The 20,036-nt window shown below is 38.9% G+C and overlaps 1 protein-coding gene across 2 annotated transcripts in view; it reads right to left on the reverse strand.

The window, feature by feature from the left end:
- NBAS (NBAS subunit of NRZ tethering complex) overlaps positions 1-20,036 on the reverse strand; it is a 329,480-nt gene that overhangs the window by 158,257 nt on the left and 151,187 nt on the right. For both annotated transcript variants that reach the window (XM_005891040.3, XM_070379139.1), the window contains 5 exons: positions 18,794-18,916; positions 14,061-14,163; positions 9,973-10,202; positions 6,143-6,255; positions 4,942-5,055 (listed from right to left, as the gene is read on the reverse strand). In XM_005891040.3, coding sequence (XP_005891102.2) covers positions 4,942-5,055; positions 6,143-6,255; positions 9,973-10,202; positions 14,061-14,163; positions 18,794-18,916 — 683 coding nt within the window. The remainder of the gene's footprint in view (positions 1-4,941; positions 5,056-6,142; positions 6,256-9,972; positions 10,203-14,060; positions 14,164-18,793; positions 18,917-20,036) is intronic.

The following is a 20,036-nucleotide window of genomic DNA, read 5'->3' on the forward strand; positions in this document are numbered from 1 at the left end:
TATGTGTACATTTATAACTGGATCACTCCACTGTACACTAATACAACACTGTAGATCTGTGATACTTCAGTAAAATACAGATATACCAGCCCCAGAACAGCCATTCCGACGTAGGTAGGTAGAGGAAAAGTTTTCCTCCAAACAGGGAATTTAAACATGTTTCCTATTTATTCTCATATTTGAATGTCCTAATTCTAATCAATAATGACAAATAAAAAGATAAAAACCATAAACACAAAGTAAAATGGATTTAAATTTTATAGTTTTATTGTGAGAAAGTTAGTTTGTGTATCAGGTGATCTGAGCAGGTGGTTAAAAGAAAAAGCATAACCAAAAACAAGCTTGAAAACAATGATTCTAGAAAAGTCCTACAAAGAAAACCAAGTTCACAGGGAGAAGAGCCAGCACTAGAACCAGACTAGGAATCTACTACAGAAAATGGTCTAAATGTTTAGTTTGAAGAAAATACTAAGGGTAGCAGGACAAAACTTTGAATATATGAAATATAATTTAAACTATGTCCACAAATTCTTTGGTACTCCCTTCTAAAGATGGAGCTTACTGCTTCTCCCCTTGAATGGGGATGGCTAGTGATTTATTTCTAACAGAGTCAGCTGTAAACGATGGTGACTGACCTCCAAGAGGAGGTTGTAAAAAAGCACTAAAGGCTCTGCCCTGCTCTCTGGATCAATTGCTCCAGGAGAAAGCCAGGAGTCGCCTTGTTGAGATGCTCGAGAAACCCCACGGAGAGCTCCCCGGGGTAAGGGGCTGAGGCTTCTGACCACCAGCCAGAGAGTAATGCAGGCTTGTTCCAACAGCTGTGGAAGCCGTCTCAGGCTCACCCAAGCCCAGTCAACTTCAAGTGGAGCCTATAAATATGTCCCTTAAACTTGGGAGGGCCTGTGTGACTGCTTCTGTGAATAAGATACATTAGAGAGGAAGTGGCCCAAATTCCAAAGCTAAATTACAGCAAAATGACATGAAACTTTTGTTGGTTTCTCATCTATGCAGAGTACATCATGAGAAACGCTGGGCTGGAAGATGCACAAGGTGGAATCAAGATTGCCGGGAGAAATATCAATAACCTCAGATATGCAGATGACACCACCCTTATGGCAGAAAGTGAAAAGGAACTAAAAAGCCTCTTGATGAAAGTGAAAGAGGAGAGTGAAAAAGTTGGCTTAAAGTTCAACATTCAGAAAACTAAGATCATGGCATCCAGTCCCATCACTTTATGAGAAATAGATGGGTTAACAGTGGAAACAGTGTCAGACTTTATTTTTGGGGGCCCCAAAATCACTGTAGATGGTGATTGCAGCCATGAAATTAAAAGACTCTTACTCCTTGGAAGGAAAGCTATGACAATCCTAGATAGCATATTCAAAAGCAGAGACATTACTTTGCCAACAAAGGTCCGTCTAGTCAAGGCTATGGTTTTTCCTGTGGTCATGTATGGATGTGAAAGCTGGACTGTGAAGAAGGCTGAGTGCCGAAGAATTGATGCTTTTGAAGTGTGGTGTTGGAGAAGACTCTTGAGAGTCCCTTGGACTACAAGGAGATCCAACCAGTCCATCCTAAAGGGGATCAGTCCTGGGTGTTCATTGGAAGGACTGATGCTGAAGCTGAGACTCCAATACTTTGGCCACCTCATGCGAAGAGTTGGCTCATTGGAAAAGACCCTGATGCTGGGAGGGATTGGGGGCAGGAGGAGAAGGGGACGACAGTGGATGAGATGGCTGGATGGTATAACTGAATCAATGGAGATGAGTTTGGGTAGACTCTGGGAGTTGGTGATGGACAGGGAGGCCTGGCGTGCTGCGATGCATGGGGTCACAAAGAGTCAGACACGACTGTGTGACTGAACTGAACTGAACTGAACTTGGGATACTGGCTCTGGGAGCCCTAGGCCACCACATAAGAAATCCAGGTAGTGTGACAACAACATAAGGAAAGATGGTAAGGAGAAACCACATAGAGAAGAGAAAGCCCGAGCTACTCCAGCCCCCAGCTTTTTCAATCTTCTCAGCCCAGGTGCCAGACATGTGAACAAAGCAGTCTTTGAGATAACCACAGCCCTAACTGCTATATCTGACTGCAGTTTCATAAAAGACCCTGAACTGCCCAGTCAACCTTCAGAACCGGGAGAGATAAGAAGACATGACTGTTGTTATTTTAAGCTGCTAGGTTTCAGGGTGGTTTGTAAAGCAGCAATAAATAACCGCAGCATTCTGTAAGCTTCAGATACATGTTACCTGCCTGTGATTCCTTTCTTAACACCACTCCGCCCCCAGCTAAATATTACAATTGTCTTTTGGATTCTCTAACATCTGTTTACAGAAGCCGTGGACTACCCTCATACCCCATTATGCAACACAGTTCTCTGCTTCTGCAGCCCTCTAAGATGCTAAATTCCCAGAGGGCAGCAGGTGTGTAATAGAACTCTGTATCCAAAGTACCTGACAAAGTGGTATTACTTTCCTCTCTGGGGCCTCTATTTCCCCATCTGTAAAATGCCAGTAAGGAGAGCCTGCAGTGAACAGCAGAAGAGCCAGTGTGTTAAAAGGGCACAGAAGGGAGCTGGCACACAGCAGTCACGGATACACAGTAGCTATTACGTGCACTCAGGGGGCTCACAATAAAAGCACCATGTTGAATGAAATATGGATACTAGTCTTCTCCTTTAATGATACTGGACTGAAGTTATAACACAGATTCCACATTCAACTTTGTGAAACAGAGGTGGTCAAGTTGAGAGGGTTCCAAATAGGAGAACTAAAATAGCTACAGCAAAGAAAAGCCATTTGAACACCAGGTGTTCCACACAAATGTACTCGGCAGGACTGAAGAGTAATGTTCATACCATTAAAAATGCAGGCTTATCTTGATCACTGATATTCCTATTTTTAGGTCAGTGTCACAGGGATGAAAATGGAAATTAACAGTAGTAGGCAGGTACATGGAAAATGTAGACAGCATCCCTGACTGCTTCATTAGTGTCTATGACTGGATCCTTAAGAAATTCTTCCCTGATGATCAGAGAGCTTTCAAGTTTACAAAATGCTTTCGTATGTATTAACTCGTGTGAGTCTCATAACCTAGACTTAAAGCAGGGGGTGCATTCCTATTTTCCAGAAGCTGAAGCTTAAGTCACTTAGCAAATGAATAGGAGAGTAAGGACAGGACCAGTCTTCAGACCCCATGCTCAACTTCTCTGCCGCCTTCCAAGATACCTCCCGATGGCTGCCTGGCCCCCAAGGGATATCCGAACACATCTCCAAGGCCAGAGGTAAAAATGCTAGTGTTACGCTTTCAGATAGGCTAGAAAAGGACATCTGACACAATAAAATATACTAAAACTATAAAGCCTTAAGAAGAAGAGTCCTATTTAGATTTTAAAACATAAATGTGTCTACCAAATATACATATACATATATATATATTTACTTAAAGCTCAAAATATAAACAAAATCCTCTTTACTTTTTTAAAGCTAAACATGGAATTTAACCCCATTTTAATTAAAAACAATTTCTGGGGTTAAAAGCCATCTTCAGGCAGGACTAGATCTTGAGGCATGTAGACTGCCACTGGGGCGTTTTCCTTCTCTCAAATGGATTCATTTTCAGAAAACTGATCAGACAAATGACTGCCAGCATCCCTAAGGTTGTATCCTTACGAATTTAATTTAGAAAAGAAGAATGTGCTTCTGTCTTCCTGTGTTTATATATCAAACGTCAGGAAAGATTTTGATTGGTTTTTCTTGAGTCGCACGGTCATCTCTGCACTGGCAAGTGGACAGAAGGTACTGGCAGGACGACAGTGCCAACAACTGTGGCAAAGCATCTTGACTGGCAAGTCTCCACTGGGAGAGGGACGGGGTCCCAAAGGAAGACCACTTAGCAAACCAACAGACATGTCCAGTATAGACAGCTGGTGTTTCGAGTCAGCGGGTGGGCTCATTTTCATTCTTTTAGTTGAAATGGGAAGGTATTTGTCACAAAATTGTGCTGGATTTGAAAATTTTAAGCTGCACACTTTAAAATCTGTTTAAGAAGATGAGGACTCACTTGAAGATGTCCATCAGGTGAGATACACATTGGATGAGTCAAAAATACAAAAGAAAAACGTTAAAAGACTGGTAAGCACAACAATGTGACACATGGAGTATGGACTCAGAAATGCTCTGTTACTTAACCCTGCTGAGCAAGATCCTTAACTTCTCTGACCTTCAAATCCCCTCATAAAACAGGAAGAAAACATCAACATCATTTAATAGAAAATGAAATGAGACAATGCGTGAGAAAACCTGGCCAAACAGTAAATGCACAAATTGTTCTAAGTAATTATTCAGGTTCAAAAATGTTGATTTGGGAGAATGGCATTGAAACACGTATAATATCATATATGAAATGAATTGCCAGTCCAGGTTCGATGCAGGATACAGGATGCTTGGGGCTGGTACATTGGGATGACCAAGAGGGATGGTACGGGGAGGGAGGTGGGAGGGGGGTTCAGGATGGGGAACACGTGTATATCCGTGGCGGATTCATGTTGATGTATGGCAAAACCAATATAATATTGTAAAGTAATTAACTTCCAATTAAAATAAATAAATTCATATTAAAAAGAAAATATTACACCAAATGTGGAAACTGAAGGTGAACTAGTTGAGCTGCCTTGTCCTACTTTTTAAGTTTTCTGGTTATAAATGGTAACTCTGACTTCTCTTTCTGACCCTGTATGACCATGGAACCCCAAAAAAGTCTGCCTTCATTTAGAAGACAGAGGTCCAAGCAGCTCAACATAGGAACACATCTTAATAACATGCCAATCTTGCTGGAAAAGACAAAACCTTGCTGAAAAGCAGCTCCTCTCACACCTAGTAGCACATATTCCAGTGTTTTCCTAGGATGGTGCACAGCAGTTAAGCTTTCAAAACTTACCTGCTACCCTCAGCAGCTCAGCAAGGCCCAGCAGCTTGGTGGACTGCTTGTAGCACGTGGGGGACTGGCAAATACACTCCTTGACGAGGCCGATCCGATCAGAGCACAATCGCACTACAAAGGAAGACACACTGATGATTCGTGACCAGGGACACGACGGAGGTACACTGACCTCCCTAATTTAAGGCAAATGAACCAAGTGAAAACTGTGTTTACCCCCAGATCAATAAGAATTAAGTAAAAGGCAATTTAAAAAAATAATGAAGTTATTGTTGACTCTGAATAGATAATATACAATAAAACACACCAATGAACCTGTAACAGACTATCACTGATCAATGATATTAGAAGTTAAAAAAAAAAAAAAAAAAACCAGACACACAATTCCAGTGAAAACTTATCAAAAACCAGAGATGAAAAGAACTTAGCTAAACTCCCACTTCCAATTCTGAACATTTCCAGAGTTAGAATAAAGATAAGAGCCCTCTGCTGTACACCTGAAACTAACACAACACTGTCAGTCAATTATACTTCAATAAAAAACATAAAAATCTTTTCAAGAATAAAGATCAGAGATGACATGGAAACTAGCCAAGCATACCACAAATCACCAAACACACTCACTTCATTTAGGGCACTGAGTTGCAGGATTTGAAGCAACAGAAAATCTCCCTCCTGCTTATCAGGTGAGGCTCAGGACACTGGGAGATGCCCACTGTCCCAAAAGGACAGATGACCTGTTTGGGCTGGTACTAATCTGACTTCCACCTTTAGGTAAAAGAACTTGAGCAATGCTAACATACTGTTAGTAATTTAACTCTAAACAACAATTTCCTGTCATTCCCTCTGTTAAAAAAAAAATACGGATTCAATTAAAGAATATTCTACAGTAAGCATAAGAAGAAATAAACTATTATCATTTAGAGCTACTTATAAATTATGCAACTGAAATGAATAAATTTCAATCGAAAACTGATGTAAAGGTGAAACTCTCACCTGTAATCCCCAATTTCTCTTTTTGTTTTTATCCAACAGCCTCACTGCTGTAATAACGGCACTGAAAAATGGGACAGAGGGCAGAACCTATTGCTAACAGATTAAATGACCAAAAGTACTCTTTATTTAGACACCTAAACAGGAATACTAGTGAATTTATGCAAAATAAGTTCATAAAAGTGCAACACTTAAGTAGAAAACTCACCTTGCAAAGGCAAGATCTTCACCCCAAATTCTTCAAGGCACCCCAGGGCCTGGATAAGATCGAGCTCCTCTTGAATGGCGGCAGGTCGATCTGTTATCAGCTGTAAACAGCACCTAGGACAAAACCATTTTTAAAGTGGAAAAGCAGCATACGTTCAGCTAAGCTGCCCTTCTATGATCGACAACACAGAGATCCAACACATTTATCAGACACCAACTCCCTTCCAGGTATTCTGCTAGAGGCTTTCTGATCTCTTTCTTAATCCTCACAGCAAGGCTGCGAGACAGAGAAATATCACCACCTGCTTTGCAAGGAAGCCAAAACTGAAGCTCAGAGGAGTGATTTGTGCAGGTTACAGCACGTAAGGTATCAGAGGATAAAGCAAGGTACGTTAGCTCCGGGCTTAGTGCTCTGTTTACTGTTGACTCCAGAGATAATGATGATTTAAAAAGGATTAAGCAAAAAGACGGAATTTGTATAATTTCCAGTTATTCTTCTAAGGAAAGCAGAAATGTCTTGATTTCGGTCACAACTTTGTCTCTCAAAGGAAAAAAGAATAACCTAACAAAGTGCACAAGAGACATTTTGCTGATCAGAAACAATCAGTTGTTGACGCAGTACTGAGATAAATGTAAGTGACAGTGATTTGATAATCTAAGAATTTGTGATACCTATGGAGGATTTTAAGCAAATTTTGTCAAACTCAGAGAAAGCATACTTGATAAATTTTAGTTAACAACAAACCTATTTTCTGAAAGATGCACATAGAGGAACAGTGCGGAGAAGGCAATGGCACCCCACTCCAGTACTCTTGCCTAGAAACTCCCATGGATGGAGGAGCCTGGTAGGCTGCAGTCCATGGGGTCGCTAAGAGTCGGACACGACTGAGCAACTTCACTTTCACTTTTCAGTTTCATGCATTGGAGAAGGAAATGGCAACCCACTCCAGTGTTCTTGCCTGGAGAATCCCAGGGACGACAGAGCCTGGTGGGAGGCCGTCTGTGGGTCGCACAGAGTTGGACATGACTTAAGTGACTTAGCAGCAGCAGCAGCAGAGGAACAGTGGGGCATGAGACTAGAAAGGACAGGCAGAGATCAGGCCATGAGAGTTAATGATTCTAAGATCCTGGACCATCACAGGAAGATGTCTAGGCCAGTGTCTACCTACATGACCAACTGACAGATATAGGCCTATCTTCTTGAAAAAATTAAGGCATTTAAATCAGATAAGCAGTAACACATACTACTGGTTCAAGGGTAAACAGTATATAACCTATTTATGGTATCTACCAAAATTCCAACTGAATTTACCTTTGAACACAGGAATTCCAGTTCTAGGAATTTATACTACAGATAGGCTCTTTTTGAAATAAAAGACACTAAATCAGGAACTAATTAAATAAACTATATAAACGTCAAACAATGGAATATTCTACAACCACCAAAAAAGAATGCAACAAACCAATATGCACTTACACAGAAAAACCCTATATATAGATACCGAGTGAATAAAACAAAACAGAGAAAGGTATGTACAAGTAGTAAGCACCTGTGACCTAAGAAAGAAGAATGTAATATTCAATAAGATATTCCAGAAGGATACACAGGAAATAAATTAAAAATATAGAGGGCATTAAAGATAGGGGAACTATAATGAGGAGAAAGACATTGTCCATAGCTATCTTTCTGTATTTTTGAATATTTTATCTCGTGGCTGCATTGCTTCTTCAATTAAAAAAAATTAGTAAATAAATAATAATTTAATCAATAATAGATGGCTTTTTTCTATTTCAATAAAACTGTGAACAATTAAATATATCTGAGCTCACAAATCACAATCAGTTGGTGCAACGTTATACACATATGACATTTTTAAAATTAAAGTGTGTCCTTATAGGAGAAATTCCATGGACAACAGAGCCTGGCGGGCTATGGTCCACGGGGTTGCAAAGAGTTGGACACGGCTGAGCAACTAACACTTTCACTTCACTTTCATAGGAGAGAGGAGATGGATGAAAGGAAAATACTGCAAGTATAGTTTTAAAATGATCTCCAGGAGCATCTGTCAAGAAGATTTAGGTCAAACACAACTCCCAGTTTCAAAGCCTGTTCTATTTGATATTTTCATCATCTGAAATAGAAATACTTTCCCTTGGGAAAGGAGAAAAAATTTACTAACTATTTTAAACAACTTTGTCAAGTTTAATAACATGCCTTGAGAAAACATGACTCTGGATAAGATTTCACTGGCGGAGGTGGGGAGGGAGGGCAGAGGGTGGGGCAGGGAAGTTACCTTTAAAAGTCTTGCTAGAGTTGAAGCAACTACTAGTCATTTGAGGGGAAAAGTAACTTAATAACTACCACAATCTTTACACCAAAATAATCCTAATAAGCCTAAAATTTCAATGCAAAAATAAAACAACTGAAGTAGTAAGAAAACAATACGAAAAATGACTTTAATGATCTTTGGAATTAAAGGTCTTTCAAAGTCTGAGACAAAAGACAGAAAGCTTATATAAGAGAAAAGAATAACAATTACAATTTTTAGAAATTCTAAATAGCCATTTGAAAGATAAATTATATACAATAAAAAGCTGGCAACATAGTTAAGCCATTAAGAGAGGCAAAGGCCTAAAGTTCTACATGCAAAAAAAAAAAGCTCCTAAGAACGAAGATGATGACATCCGGTCCCACCACTTCATGGGAAATAGATGGGGAAACAGTGTCAGACTTTATTTTTCTGGGCTCCAAAATCACTACAGATGGTGACTGCAGCCATGAAATTAAAAGATGCTTACTCCTTGGAAGGAAAGTTATGACCAACCTAGATAGCATATTCAAAAGCAGAGACATTACTTTGCCAACAAAGGTTCGTCTAGTCAAGGCTATGGTTTTTCCTGTGGTCATGTATGGATGTGAGAGTTGGACTGTGAAGAAGGCTGAGCACTGAAGAATTGATGCTTTTGAAGTGTGGTGTTGGAGAAGACTCATCAGAGTCCCTTGGACTGCAAGGAGATCCAACCAGTCCATTCTGAAGGAGATCAGCCCTGGGATTTCTTTGGAAGGAATGATGCTAAAGCTGAAACTCCAGTACTTTGGCCAGCTCATGTGAAGAGTTGACTCATTGGAAAAGACTCTGATGCTGGGAGGGATTGGGGGCAGGAGGAGAAGGGGACGCCAGAGGATGAGATGGCTGGATGGCATCACTGACTCGATGGACGTGAGTCTCGGTGAACTCCGGGAGTTGGTGGTGATGGACAGGAGGCCTGGCGTGCTGCGATTCATGGGGTCGCAAAGAGTCGGACACAACTGGGTGACTGATCTGATCTGATCTGAAGAATCAATACCAAGAAAAAGGAATGCTAACTTTCCTATACAACAAGCCAAGAGAAGAATAGAATCCCTAGTCCATAAATTTCCACTTGGAAGGGACTTTTGGGTTTTATTATCTAATCAAGTCTCCTGTCCCTAAGCAGACTGGAAGCCATGTAAAGGATACAGACATGACCTAATGTGCTAAAATTTTCCAAAACCTGGATTTTCAGGCTACCACATGAATTTCTTCCAATAGAAGAAAAGTATAACCTTACAGAAAATCAGCTAGAATGACTGTGGGAAAGTGTGCTAGAGAAAAAGGCTCATAAACTAATGAACACTCATGATATAATTAAGTTTTCTTTCTATATTCAAGCACTAAGCAACTGTACCCCAAATGGAAGAGTACTCTGCACTTGTGATAACGTATTTTGTAAATCAGAGAATAACACCAACAATGCAGTGTGTGTATTCTGACCCCACTCTCTCTTATGGAGAACATAGAGTTCCTCTACCTGGCCAGATCCATGCAGGTGTCAGTGAGGTTGGTAGAAGAATTGAAGTACTCTCTGCTGGCTGCCAGAACCAAGTCAATACTTTTTTCGTAACTGACCCTGAATTGGGTTTTTCCTTTATGGGCTATACTAGTTGGTGGATTTATTGAGCAAGCACTGCAGTGCATCATCTGCCCAGCCAGGTGGATGTTCTCAAGGCGACTGGAACACAGAAGACTTTCTGTAAATATCTGGGGAAAAGAATAAACTAGAATTAGTGCTTAGAAAGGGAGGACTCAATTCTCAATACAATGGAAGCTCTGATATCCAAGTATAATAAATTTTAAAAATACATCCATTCTACAAGTAGAGGTTGCACAATACCATGAATGTACCTCAATGACAATGAAGCATACTTTAAAATGCTTAATTTTATGTTATGTGAATTTCACCTCAATTGAAAAAAAACTCCCTCTTTTAGCAAGAAGAAATAATTTAACTGAACAAACTAATGGTAAGCATACTTTCATGTGTTACAATGAACACTTAAGTAAAATACCTAAAGTTCATACTCACTAAAATCAGGTCCATTAGACCATACTGTCCCACACTCTGGTTGAACTATAACATTTTCATTTTTTAAAAGAAAATCTTTGAATATGGTACACATAATTAATGACTGCTTAAAGCACATAAAGTCAGTCTCAGAAGTGTACGTGAATGCTCAGTCTATCAGTCACGTCTGACTCTTTGCAGCCCCAAGGACTGTAGCCCGTCAGGCTCCTCTGTCCATGGGATTTCCCAGGCAAGAATACTGGAGTGGGTTGCCATTTCCTTCTCCAGGGGACCTTCAGTCTCACTAAATACCTAAGCCACAAATGTTCTCCTTACACTTCACCACTAGAATGACAATACACCACGTGACTTTTTTTTTGCCAATCTGCAAATTAAAAACTATTTAAATACAACAGAAGCTACTTGATGGAAGGTAGTTGTGCAAATACCACAGCATTTTACAAGGCAACTAATAGCACCAATTAACATAAAATTTATTCTATAATTGAGGTTATTTACTTATTCCAAAAGAGTCTCATTAAAGAGATACATTTAAGCCCACACTAATCATATCAATATATAATCAGCACAAGAACTTCCCTCGGAGAATGTCCCCGGAAGAAGGTCCCAGGGACTGCTCTTTCCTATCACGCCAGAGGACAGAAATAGAAGCAAGAACTGAAAAGAAGATTTAATGGACAGGCAAGAGTTTCCTTATAAAAAGGAAGGCTACCCAATTTTGATAGGATCTCCTTACTCTCAATCATTCTAAGCTTCCGGAAAAGGTAGTTTTATTCAGGCTTTTACTAAAATGACTGGCAAGGATAAAATTACTAATCTCCAAAAAGGGATCTGCTATAAAATACATATTGTGGCAGAAAGCAAATTATCAGGCAGTAACCCTAAGCACTTATACAACAGGTGAAAATGGCTCTCTCCAGGTGACCAAAATGACTTAGGTGTAACAATTTCTCTTTTCCTTTGATTTATTCAGGTAAGCCATAGAGAGTCAATGCCCAATACTGAAAATAACAATTCACTCCTATTATTTTAAAGGTTTTGCTGAAATAACAGTACATATTTCTGCTCTACAGGCTATATAGAAATCTTGCACTTTATCAAAATTGAGCCAATCACATTTCAAATTAATTTCCAAGAACAGGTAAACTGAATACAACGGCCACAAGTCAGTAAGACAATATAGCATAATTTAAACAGCACTAAAATATTTTAAAATGCCAAATCTGGGTTATCCTCTAGAATCAGTTTAAGACAGTTATAATATGCTTTAAAATGTTTTCTCAAAGAAGAAAGACTAACAGCACAAAGTTGTTAAAATATCAAAGCCTAATACAAATGTGTTAAAATATAACAAAAACGATTTAATATGTCAAGCTATTATGATAGATTACACAAAAGTGAGTTCAAGTGTAATATATTTAACACCAATTTTTCAGTCAAAATCAGAAAATACCAGGAAATAATGCTACATACACTTAAAAACTACTTTAAGCATACTAATGACAGTTAAGATTTGGGGACCCATATGCATATAGATTATTTTCTCCTGAAACTGAATTTCCAGTTTTGCTTTAGATACAAGGGGGAAGTTACTGGCAGTTGTGCATGGTCGGAGACTGTAATCATCAATATAAACTTTACACCCATCAAGCACATAAAAATCTGAAGTTCAAATACAAAAAACTATTCCTTTTTCAACAGCCTATGTTCATTTCTCAACAGTGCTCTTTTGTTAAAACCACCTTGAATTAAAATACAGCCAATTTCATAAAACACAGACCTATTTTATAACTCTCATTTTATCAACAGGTTATGCTTCACGATTGTCAGAGCAGAGCAACACGAGAAATATCCTACACAATTTGGATCTGGCTTATTTGATAGGAAAGTTCAAATGGGAACACTCTTTTGAACTGTATCTCATTAAAAATGGGTTAGCTGGATCATTTTTCCATGCAAAGCCTGAGGAATTTGGTGGTAATTCACATACCTTCCAAAATAAGGATTAAATCCTCCCGGGTTACAATCTGAGACAACTAGCCATCTTTAAGTACCCTTTGTACGCCAAATACTAGAATATGCACTAGGGGATGTGAAGATGAACATGATCTAATAATGCCTGCCTATAGGCTAATGACCAAGAGGAAGAAACTTATAGAAACACGCAAGTCACTACATTTGAAAGAAAGGCTACAAAAGAGATGAGCTATATCAAAGGACAAAGGAAGGCATCCTAGAGGACATGATTAGTGAACTGAATCCTACAAGTTATCATCAATTTTCAAATTTAAAAAAGAGGAACATATTCCAGGTAGGCAAAAGGAATAACGTGCAGAGTCACAGAAGCAGGGAACAGCATGGTGAGTGGAGGGACTCAGGACACATCAGACACCACTGGAGCCCAGAGGACACAGTGGAGTGTGTCAGAGGCGAGAAATGCACAGGATGGCTGGAATCCCCAGTGGCTTTCTATGACAGGGTAAGAAATATGGGTACTTTCTGACTGTAGATAGGGAACAAGCAGCTCATTTTAAGAAAAAGAGTATAATGAAAAGGTCTGTTCTAGAAGAATATTCTCAATCCGTGTTAAGTTAGAAGGAGACATGGAAGGAGCGCAACAAGTTTGCAGGATTATTGCAACTTAGCAGAGATGAAAACAGGCAGATTTGACAGACTTTTCTCAGGTACATGAAGTCATTTTTCACAAGTCACCTGTGTTAGTCGCTCAGTCCAGTTCAGTTCAGTCGCTCAGTCGTGTCCAACTCTTTGCGACCCCATGAATCGCAGCACGCCAGGCCTCCCTGTCCATCACCAACTCCCGGAGTTTACCCAAACTCATGTGCATCGAGTCGGTAATGCCATCCAGCTATCTCATCCTCTGTCATCCCCTTCTCCCCCTGCCCCCAATCTCTCCCAGCATCAGGGTCTTTTCCAATGAGTCAGCCCTTCACATGAGGTGGCCAAAATATTGGAGTTTCAGCTTCAGCATGAGTCCTTCCAATGAACACCCAGGACTGATCTCCAGTCATGCCCAACTCTTTGCGACCCCATGGACTGCAGCCCACCAGGCTCCTCTGTCCATGGGTTTTTCCAGACAGGGATACTGGAGTGGGTTGCCATTTCCTTCTCCAAGGGATCTTCCCGACCCAGGGATCGAACCTGGGTCTCCTGCACTACAGGCAGATTCTTTACCATCTGAGCTAAAAGGGAAATCCGACTATGATGAAGTCATTTTTGGTGACCACCGAAACTATGGGAGAGAGGCTTGTACTTGATGTACAATTCCGAGTTTTCCAGATGAGAATTAACCCACTAAATAAATGTGTGGAGATGAAACGTAGATATGAAAGTTCAGAAACGTAGATATGAAAGTGCTCAAACTCTAAAGCACTACTCAATTACCAGCTATTTGTCAATAATTCAGTCCTATTACTTACGGTGAAGCTTCTGGTCATCATCTTTGTGTTCAATGAACAAAATCTAACAACCAAAATTTAAAAATTAAAAGGAAATACTAAAATCTGTCAAATTACCTCATAGCAAGCATCAGAATCTAGACACGTGTAAACATTCTGCTGCATAGTTAACATGTCCTGCAGCAACACTCTCCAGTGAGACTCACTGACAGGAGGCTGCCTGGGAGGAGAAAAAGAAAAAAGAAAATTGCTGCTGTCAATTGACCGAAAGTAAAAAAATTGGTACCACCGTTCTATATGCCACACAGCTCCTGGATGAGCAACAGAAGTATATTTCATTTGAATTTCCAGGGAAAAAAGCTTGGATTAAAGACAGAGGGAAAAGGTGGGCAGTGACACAACATCAGAGATGCTGGCAGAGCGATCTCAGCCACAGACAGCCTAGACACAAAACTGGAATAGCATTCTCTGACTACGGCAAAGGTATACAAGCTGTGAGTTTCTACGGTGAAATAAAACACACGGCCTAAGATAAAGCAGCTGCAATACAGCAGAAAAAGCACTTGGAGACAGGAGAATGCATTTCAAAATTCCATCTTCATCACTTTGCAATTGCCAGCAGGGGACGTCCTTAACTTCAACCACACGTGCAGACGGAGAAGGCCACAGAGGCCACACACGGCTTGAGCCTTGAGGTGGGACGCGCAGCTGGTCAGCAGGGCAGCCTCAGAGTTTCCTCTCAGTGGGAGTCTCGGCAGAGTCCAGGGAGTCTGGGACAGTGTTGCAGGGCTTCCTTCCATCCAGGTGCCAGCCCACGTAGGACAAGACAGAGCCCTGTAAGGCAGCTGCAGTTCCTATCTGGCTTACGAAGACGCTTCATTCCCCACACAAGTTGGTATCTATTTCAACAATTCCATAGCCACAGTGTTCAGGGTCCCCTCAAATATAAGCCAGTGACCAAACATGGGAAAGTTCAAAATAGCAAGTCCCTAGCAGGTTCCCCAGTGTATCGACAGTTTCCTCTGCTCAGAAGCAATTTACCAATCAGGGCTCGAGCAGTGAGGCCTACACAATCTAGCTGTTCAAATACCGTGTCATGTCAGCTTCCAGAATCACAGAGTTAGATATTTGATGGCTCAGATTCTTCTGCAGCAACAGAAAAGGTTTTGTTAACAATGCCCCAGGGACTCACATACTAGCTCTGTGACTGAGAGTATTTAATACTCCTAAATTTCAGTTTTCTAACTTAAAGTCCATCTCAGACAAAGATAAGGAATGGAAGAGATCAATGTGGATAAAACAGACAATTGAAGCAAGGTTTTTCCTAAGTGTAAAAACAGGCTCAACTGCCTGTATAGAATTGAATAAACTTACTAATTTCTTTGAACTTCAGTTCCCTTTTTTGAATATTATGAGGAATAACTTAAAGTAGAATGTATGAAAAGACACGCCTCACATTTTTCTGGCACAACAGAGCATTCAACAGATGTGAATGAATGAATGAATGTGAAAGTTACAAATACATTGTTTTTCTGTCGTCACATACACCATCACGAATATTGCCTGGTAGGAGGGCGAATGTGCTATATAATTCTCTCCACCTCTCTTCAAAGTTCATCTTTGTTGAATATCTATGAGTTTGTAATCACCATTTATGTTTATTTTCTAGTGTTGAAGTTCTATATAATCATGAATCTCATTGCTTGAAAAGGGCAGGTTTTGTTTTGTGTTTGTCAAATACCAACTGGATATTTCTTTTCCATGCATTGTTTTCTTTCTTTTGCATTAAAAACAAAATTTGCTTTCAGCATTTTATATTTGTTACACAAAATGAACAATTATTTCTATCCCATATGCAATAAAGCTTAAGAGAACACATTCTTTTCCAGCATACAAACACATAAAACAAGCTGACTGCAAGTCTTTAAGGATAATCCCTGAAGTGCTTCCCTTAGTTAGACGCTGGTATGTGAACTCTTTGGGTGGACTTCAAAAAATTAAAGGGCTCTTTCAAATTTGGCTTACAGGCAAAAAAGTAGCAAAATGTTTGAAAAATTAAGTGTCTCTCTTGCACAAGCTTCATAAAACCAGACCTGGGCACTGTCTAGTTGAATTCAAGTTCTCATGCCCAGCTGTTCTTCTGGAAACCAGCAACACGGGACAGATGGTATTAATGCTTGCTCACACATGGCTAGCTGTAAGTACAGGTTTTAATTAAAACAAATTATAAGACATTATTTCCAATGGTCTTTTCAGAATACATGCAGTAAATAAGAACCAAGAGTAGAACTTGGGGGCACCATAACAAGAGATTTGAAAATTGACAGAGATACCTGAATACAAACACAATGTATTAGTTACCACTTTGGAATGATGGCATGTGTTATTTTCCAGAGAGAAAACAGTACAGCATTCAAGATGGTAAAACCTCATTGGTGACACAGTCAGTGAAACCTGCCACCATTCAGAATATGCGTAAGAAAATTCTATAGTTGCTGAAGGTCAAGCTGTGGTAGCATATGTGAAATAATTAAGATTCATTTCAAGTTGACTACCTTGAAGAAAGAGGTCATGCTCTCTTACACATTCTCAGTAAGTAGAATGCCATAAGTAGAAATTAACTTCAAAGACTTCAAAAGCATTTGAGAGATTCAATGGAAAGACAGCAGGTAATCTAGCAGCAGCACCAAAGCTTTCTTATTGAAGAGTGGATTCTAGAGTAGAGCCAACATGGTGGGAAATACTGACCAACTGTTTACAGCTGTAAAGAAATCTTAAGACTTAAATTATCAGAATCTTCTAAATTACTCATTTAAAAACTGAGAGATGGCCAATGATACATAAGATTCCAAATTACATGTACAGTAACTATAACACTTCCCCTGGATAGGCTGATGATTTCAAGGGAAATATAAGGCACATAAATCAGTAACTATAATAAACTGTCCAAAAAGAGATGAGGAAAAAGTTTTAAGACTTCCTATAAATTTACAATAATTTTCAGACTTACTACAGATCTATAACAATTAACATAGTATGGTTATTACAAGATAGACAAATAGATCAATGGATTAAAATAAAGAATTCCAAAATAGGCCCCCATTACATGGATGACTGATAGTCAACAAAGATGCAAAAGCAATTCGGTATAGATAGTCTTTTCAACACATGATGCTGGAATATTTAGGTATTAAAAAAAAAAATCGTGAATGATAAACAAAAATGAACTCTCAAATGGGCCATGAATCTGACTGCAAAAGGAAAAACTAAAAATTTTACTACAAATGGCAGGAGGAAATCTTTGTGACAAAAGTTTCATAATATGACATCAAAAACACAATCAACAAAGAACAAGCTGATAAACTGGATCTTATCAAAATGTATAAAATATGCACTTCAAAAGACAGGTATGAGAATGAAAAGATAAGACAGATAGGAGAAAATCTCTGCAAAAGCATATATCTAAAAAAGAACTCATATCCCGAGTATATAATAAAACTCAAAATCAGTAAAAAAACAAAAGCTCAGTTTTAAAATGATCTAAGAAGATACACTGATGGCAAATAATCACATAAATAGATGCTCAATGTTATTACTCTTTGGAGAAAGCAATTAAAATGAAAATTAGATACCGTAACATATTAATACCTATTAAAATAAACTTAAAAAGACTGACCAAACCAAGTACTGACAAGAATGGACTTCACCTAAAAGACTGATTTAAAAAACAAAACAAAAAAAACATTACAAATGCTTCGGAAGACAGTTTTTCCAAAAGTTAATCATCCATCTACTGATATGATCCTGCCATTCAACTCTCATGGATTTATCCAAAGGAAATGAAAGCACATGTGCATACAGAGACTTGTGCATGAGTATTCACAGCAGCTATATTTGTACAAGCTAAAACTCAAAATAAATCAAATATCCATCAACAAGTAGAAAAGATCCACAAAGTGCAGGAAATCCATCAATGGAATAGTAGTCAGCCAATAAAATGGAATAAACTACGGATCCATGATACGACATGGATGAATCACAAAATAATTATGCTGACTCAAAGAAGCCAGACAAAAAGCATACTGCTATGACTCCATTTACATCAAATTCTAGGAAATGCAAAATAAGATACAGAGACAGAAAATAGATCAGTGATAGCCTGGGGCAGGGATGGGGGTATGATGCGGAGAAGCAGGAGGAGGAATGGGATTATAAATAAGCAAAAGAAAGCCTTCAGGGGTGATGGTTAGGTACAATATTTTGATGAGGTGAAGGTTTCAACGGGTACATCAGCTCATTTCAGTTCAGTCGCTCCATCATGTCTGACTCTTTGCGACCCCATCGATCGCAGCACACCAGGCCTCTCTATCCATCACCAACTCCCGGAGTTCACCCAAACTCATGTGCATCGAGTCGGTGATGTCATCCAGCTATCTGATCCTCTATCGTCCCCTTCTCCTCCTGCCCCCAATCCCTCCCAGCATCAGGGTCTTTTCCAATGAGTCGACTCTTCGCATGAGGTAGCCAAAGTATTAGAGTTTCAGCTTCAGCATCAGTCCTTCCAATGAATATTCAGGACTGATCTCCTATAGGATTGACTGGTTGGATCTCCTTGCAGTCCAAGGGACTCTCAAAGAGTCTTCTCCAACACCACAGTTCAAAAGCATCAATTATTCGGTGCTCAGCTTTCTTCACACGTGGATCAAAACTTATTAGTTTCTATACTTTATATGTGCAATTTATTATTGGTCAATTATAGCCCAATGAACTCAGAAAAAGAATAAAAAAACAAAACACAGTAATTGTTTCTAATCATGCACAATTATCAATTAATTGTGTTTATTACTCACTTTCGACCGGTGTGCCTAGTCAATCTAACCATCAGCTTGCGTGCCTCTTCTGAGCTAGACTGAGTATTTTTAACATAGGAAATTGGTTTCTCAAGTCCGTGTTTCTCCAAAATCTCTGACACACTGTAAGTAAAAAAGAACTTTTAAATATGCTTTGATACCAAACAACACAGCTCCAAGAACGTTAAACATACAAGTAGCACTTAGGTTTAAGTACTTAAAACAAAAATAAAAAAGTAGCACAGGGAATGACCCAATTTTACACATTACATTAATTCTTAGCCAAAGAAAAGCTAGTAACTATATACCAAATTTTATTTCCCCTACTGACTTTTATTACAATATTCTTGGGATAAGTTAACATTTTTTTAAAACCCTGGCATATCCTTATCTCAAAATCTTTTTCACAATTTTGCTGTACTATAAAAGCATCAAGTCAGCAAAATAAGCCAAATCTATCACTGCAATACCCAGCTTTAACTCTTAACAACCCTAGTGAGTATTTTGTTATAGGCAAGGCTGCCGGAAAAGCAATAAGCAAAGGATTTTAGAGTTGGAAAACCGCAGAAATACCATAAGGCTCAATCTTCCTCAGGAATCCATTCTATAAACAAACAAATAAGATTCCTGTTCTTATATGGATCTTCTTAGGATATCTATTCCATAATTATCAGCACTGTATACACACCTTGTTGTTCTCACCAAATCTCACATTTATGAATTAAAGGTCAGATAAAATTTAGTAATTCTGCATAAAGGTAAGTTTAATGGGTCATGTCACCTGACATTATATACATTAAATATTTATCAACTATTAATGGCTGTGTGGTAAACCTGGAAGAGGAATGAAAAGCTTTCCTTTTAAAAGGTTAGTAAATTAAGGTGAACAGTGAAAGACTTGTGAATCATCCAGAAACCTACAGGGTCCTACTGTTTGCCTGAGATACTGAAAGCATAATTTGACTATGAACACAATTCATGGTTACATCCAGGAACATGTGGTGAAATAAATAATGTTTATCATGCAGTAATAACTTTTTATGAAATACATTGTGTTTATTATACTGTATCTCTTTGGGAAAGCTCCTTCCCACTTCATTAGGCAAATAAAGGAAACCATGTAGATTTGTAAGGAATGAATCTATATTAACAAATTAAGTTTTGTTCAAACTATGCTCAATTTTTTAGAGAGGCTATGCAGAGGAGAGAGACATCAAATTAGTAGATTCCAAATACTTATACT

This window comes from Bos mutus, chromosome 11, assembly GCF_027580195.1.
Source record: "Bos mutus isolate GX-2022 chromosome 11, NWIPB_WYAK_1.1, whole genome shotgun sequence".
NCBI lineage: Eukaryota > Metazoa > Chordata > Mammalia > Artiodactyla > Bovidae > Bos > Bos mutus.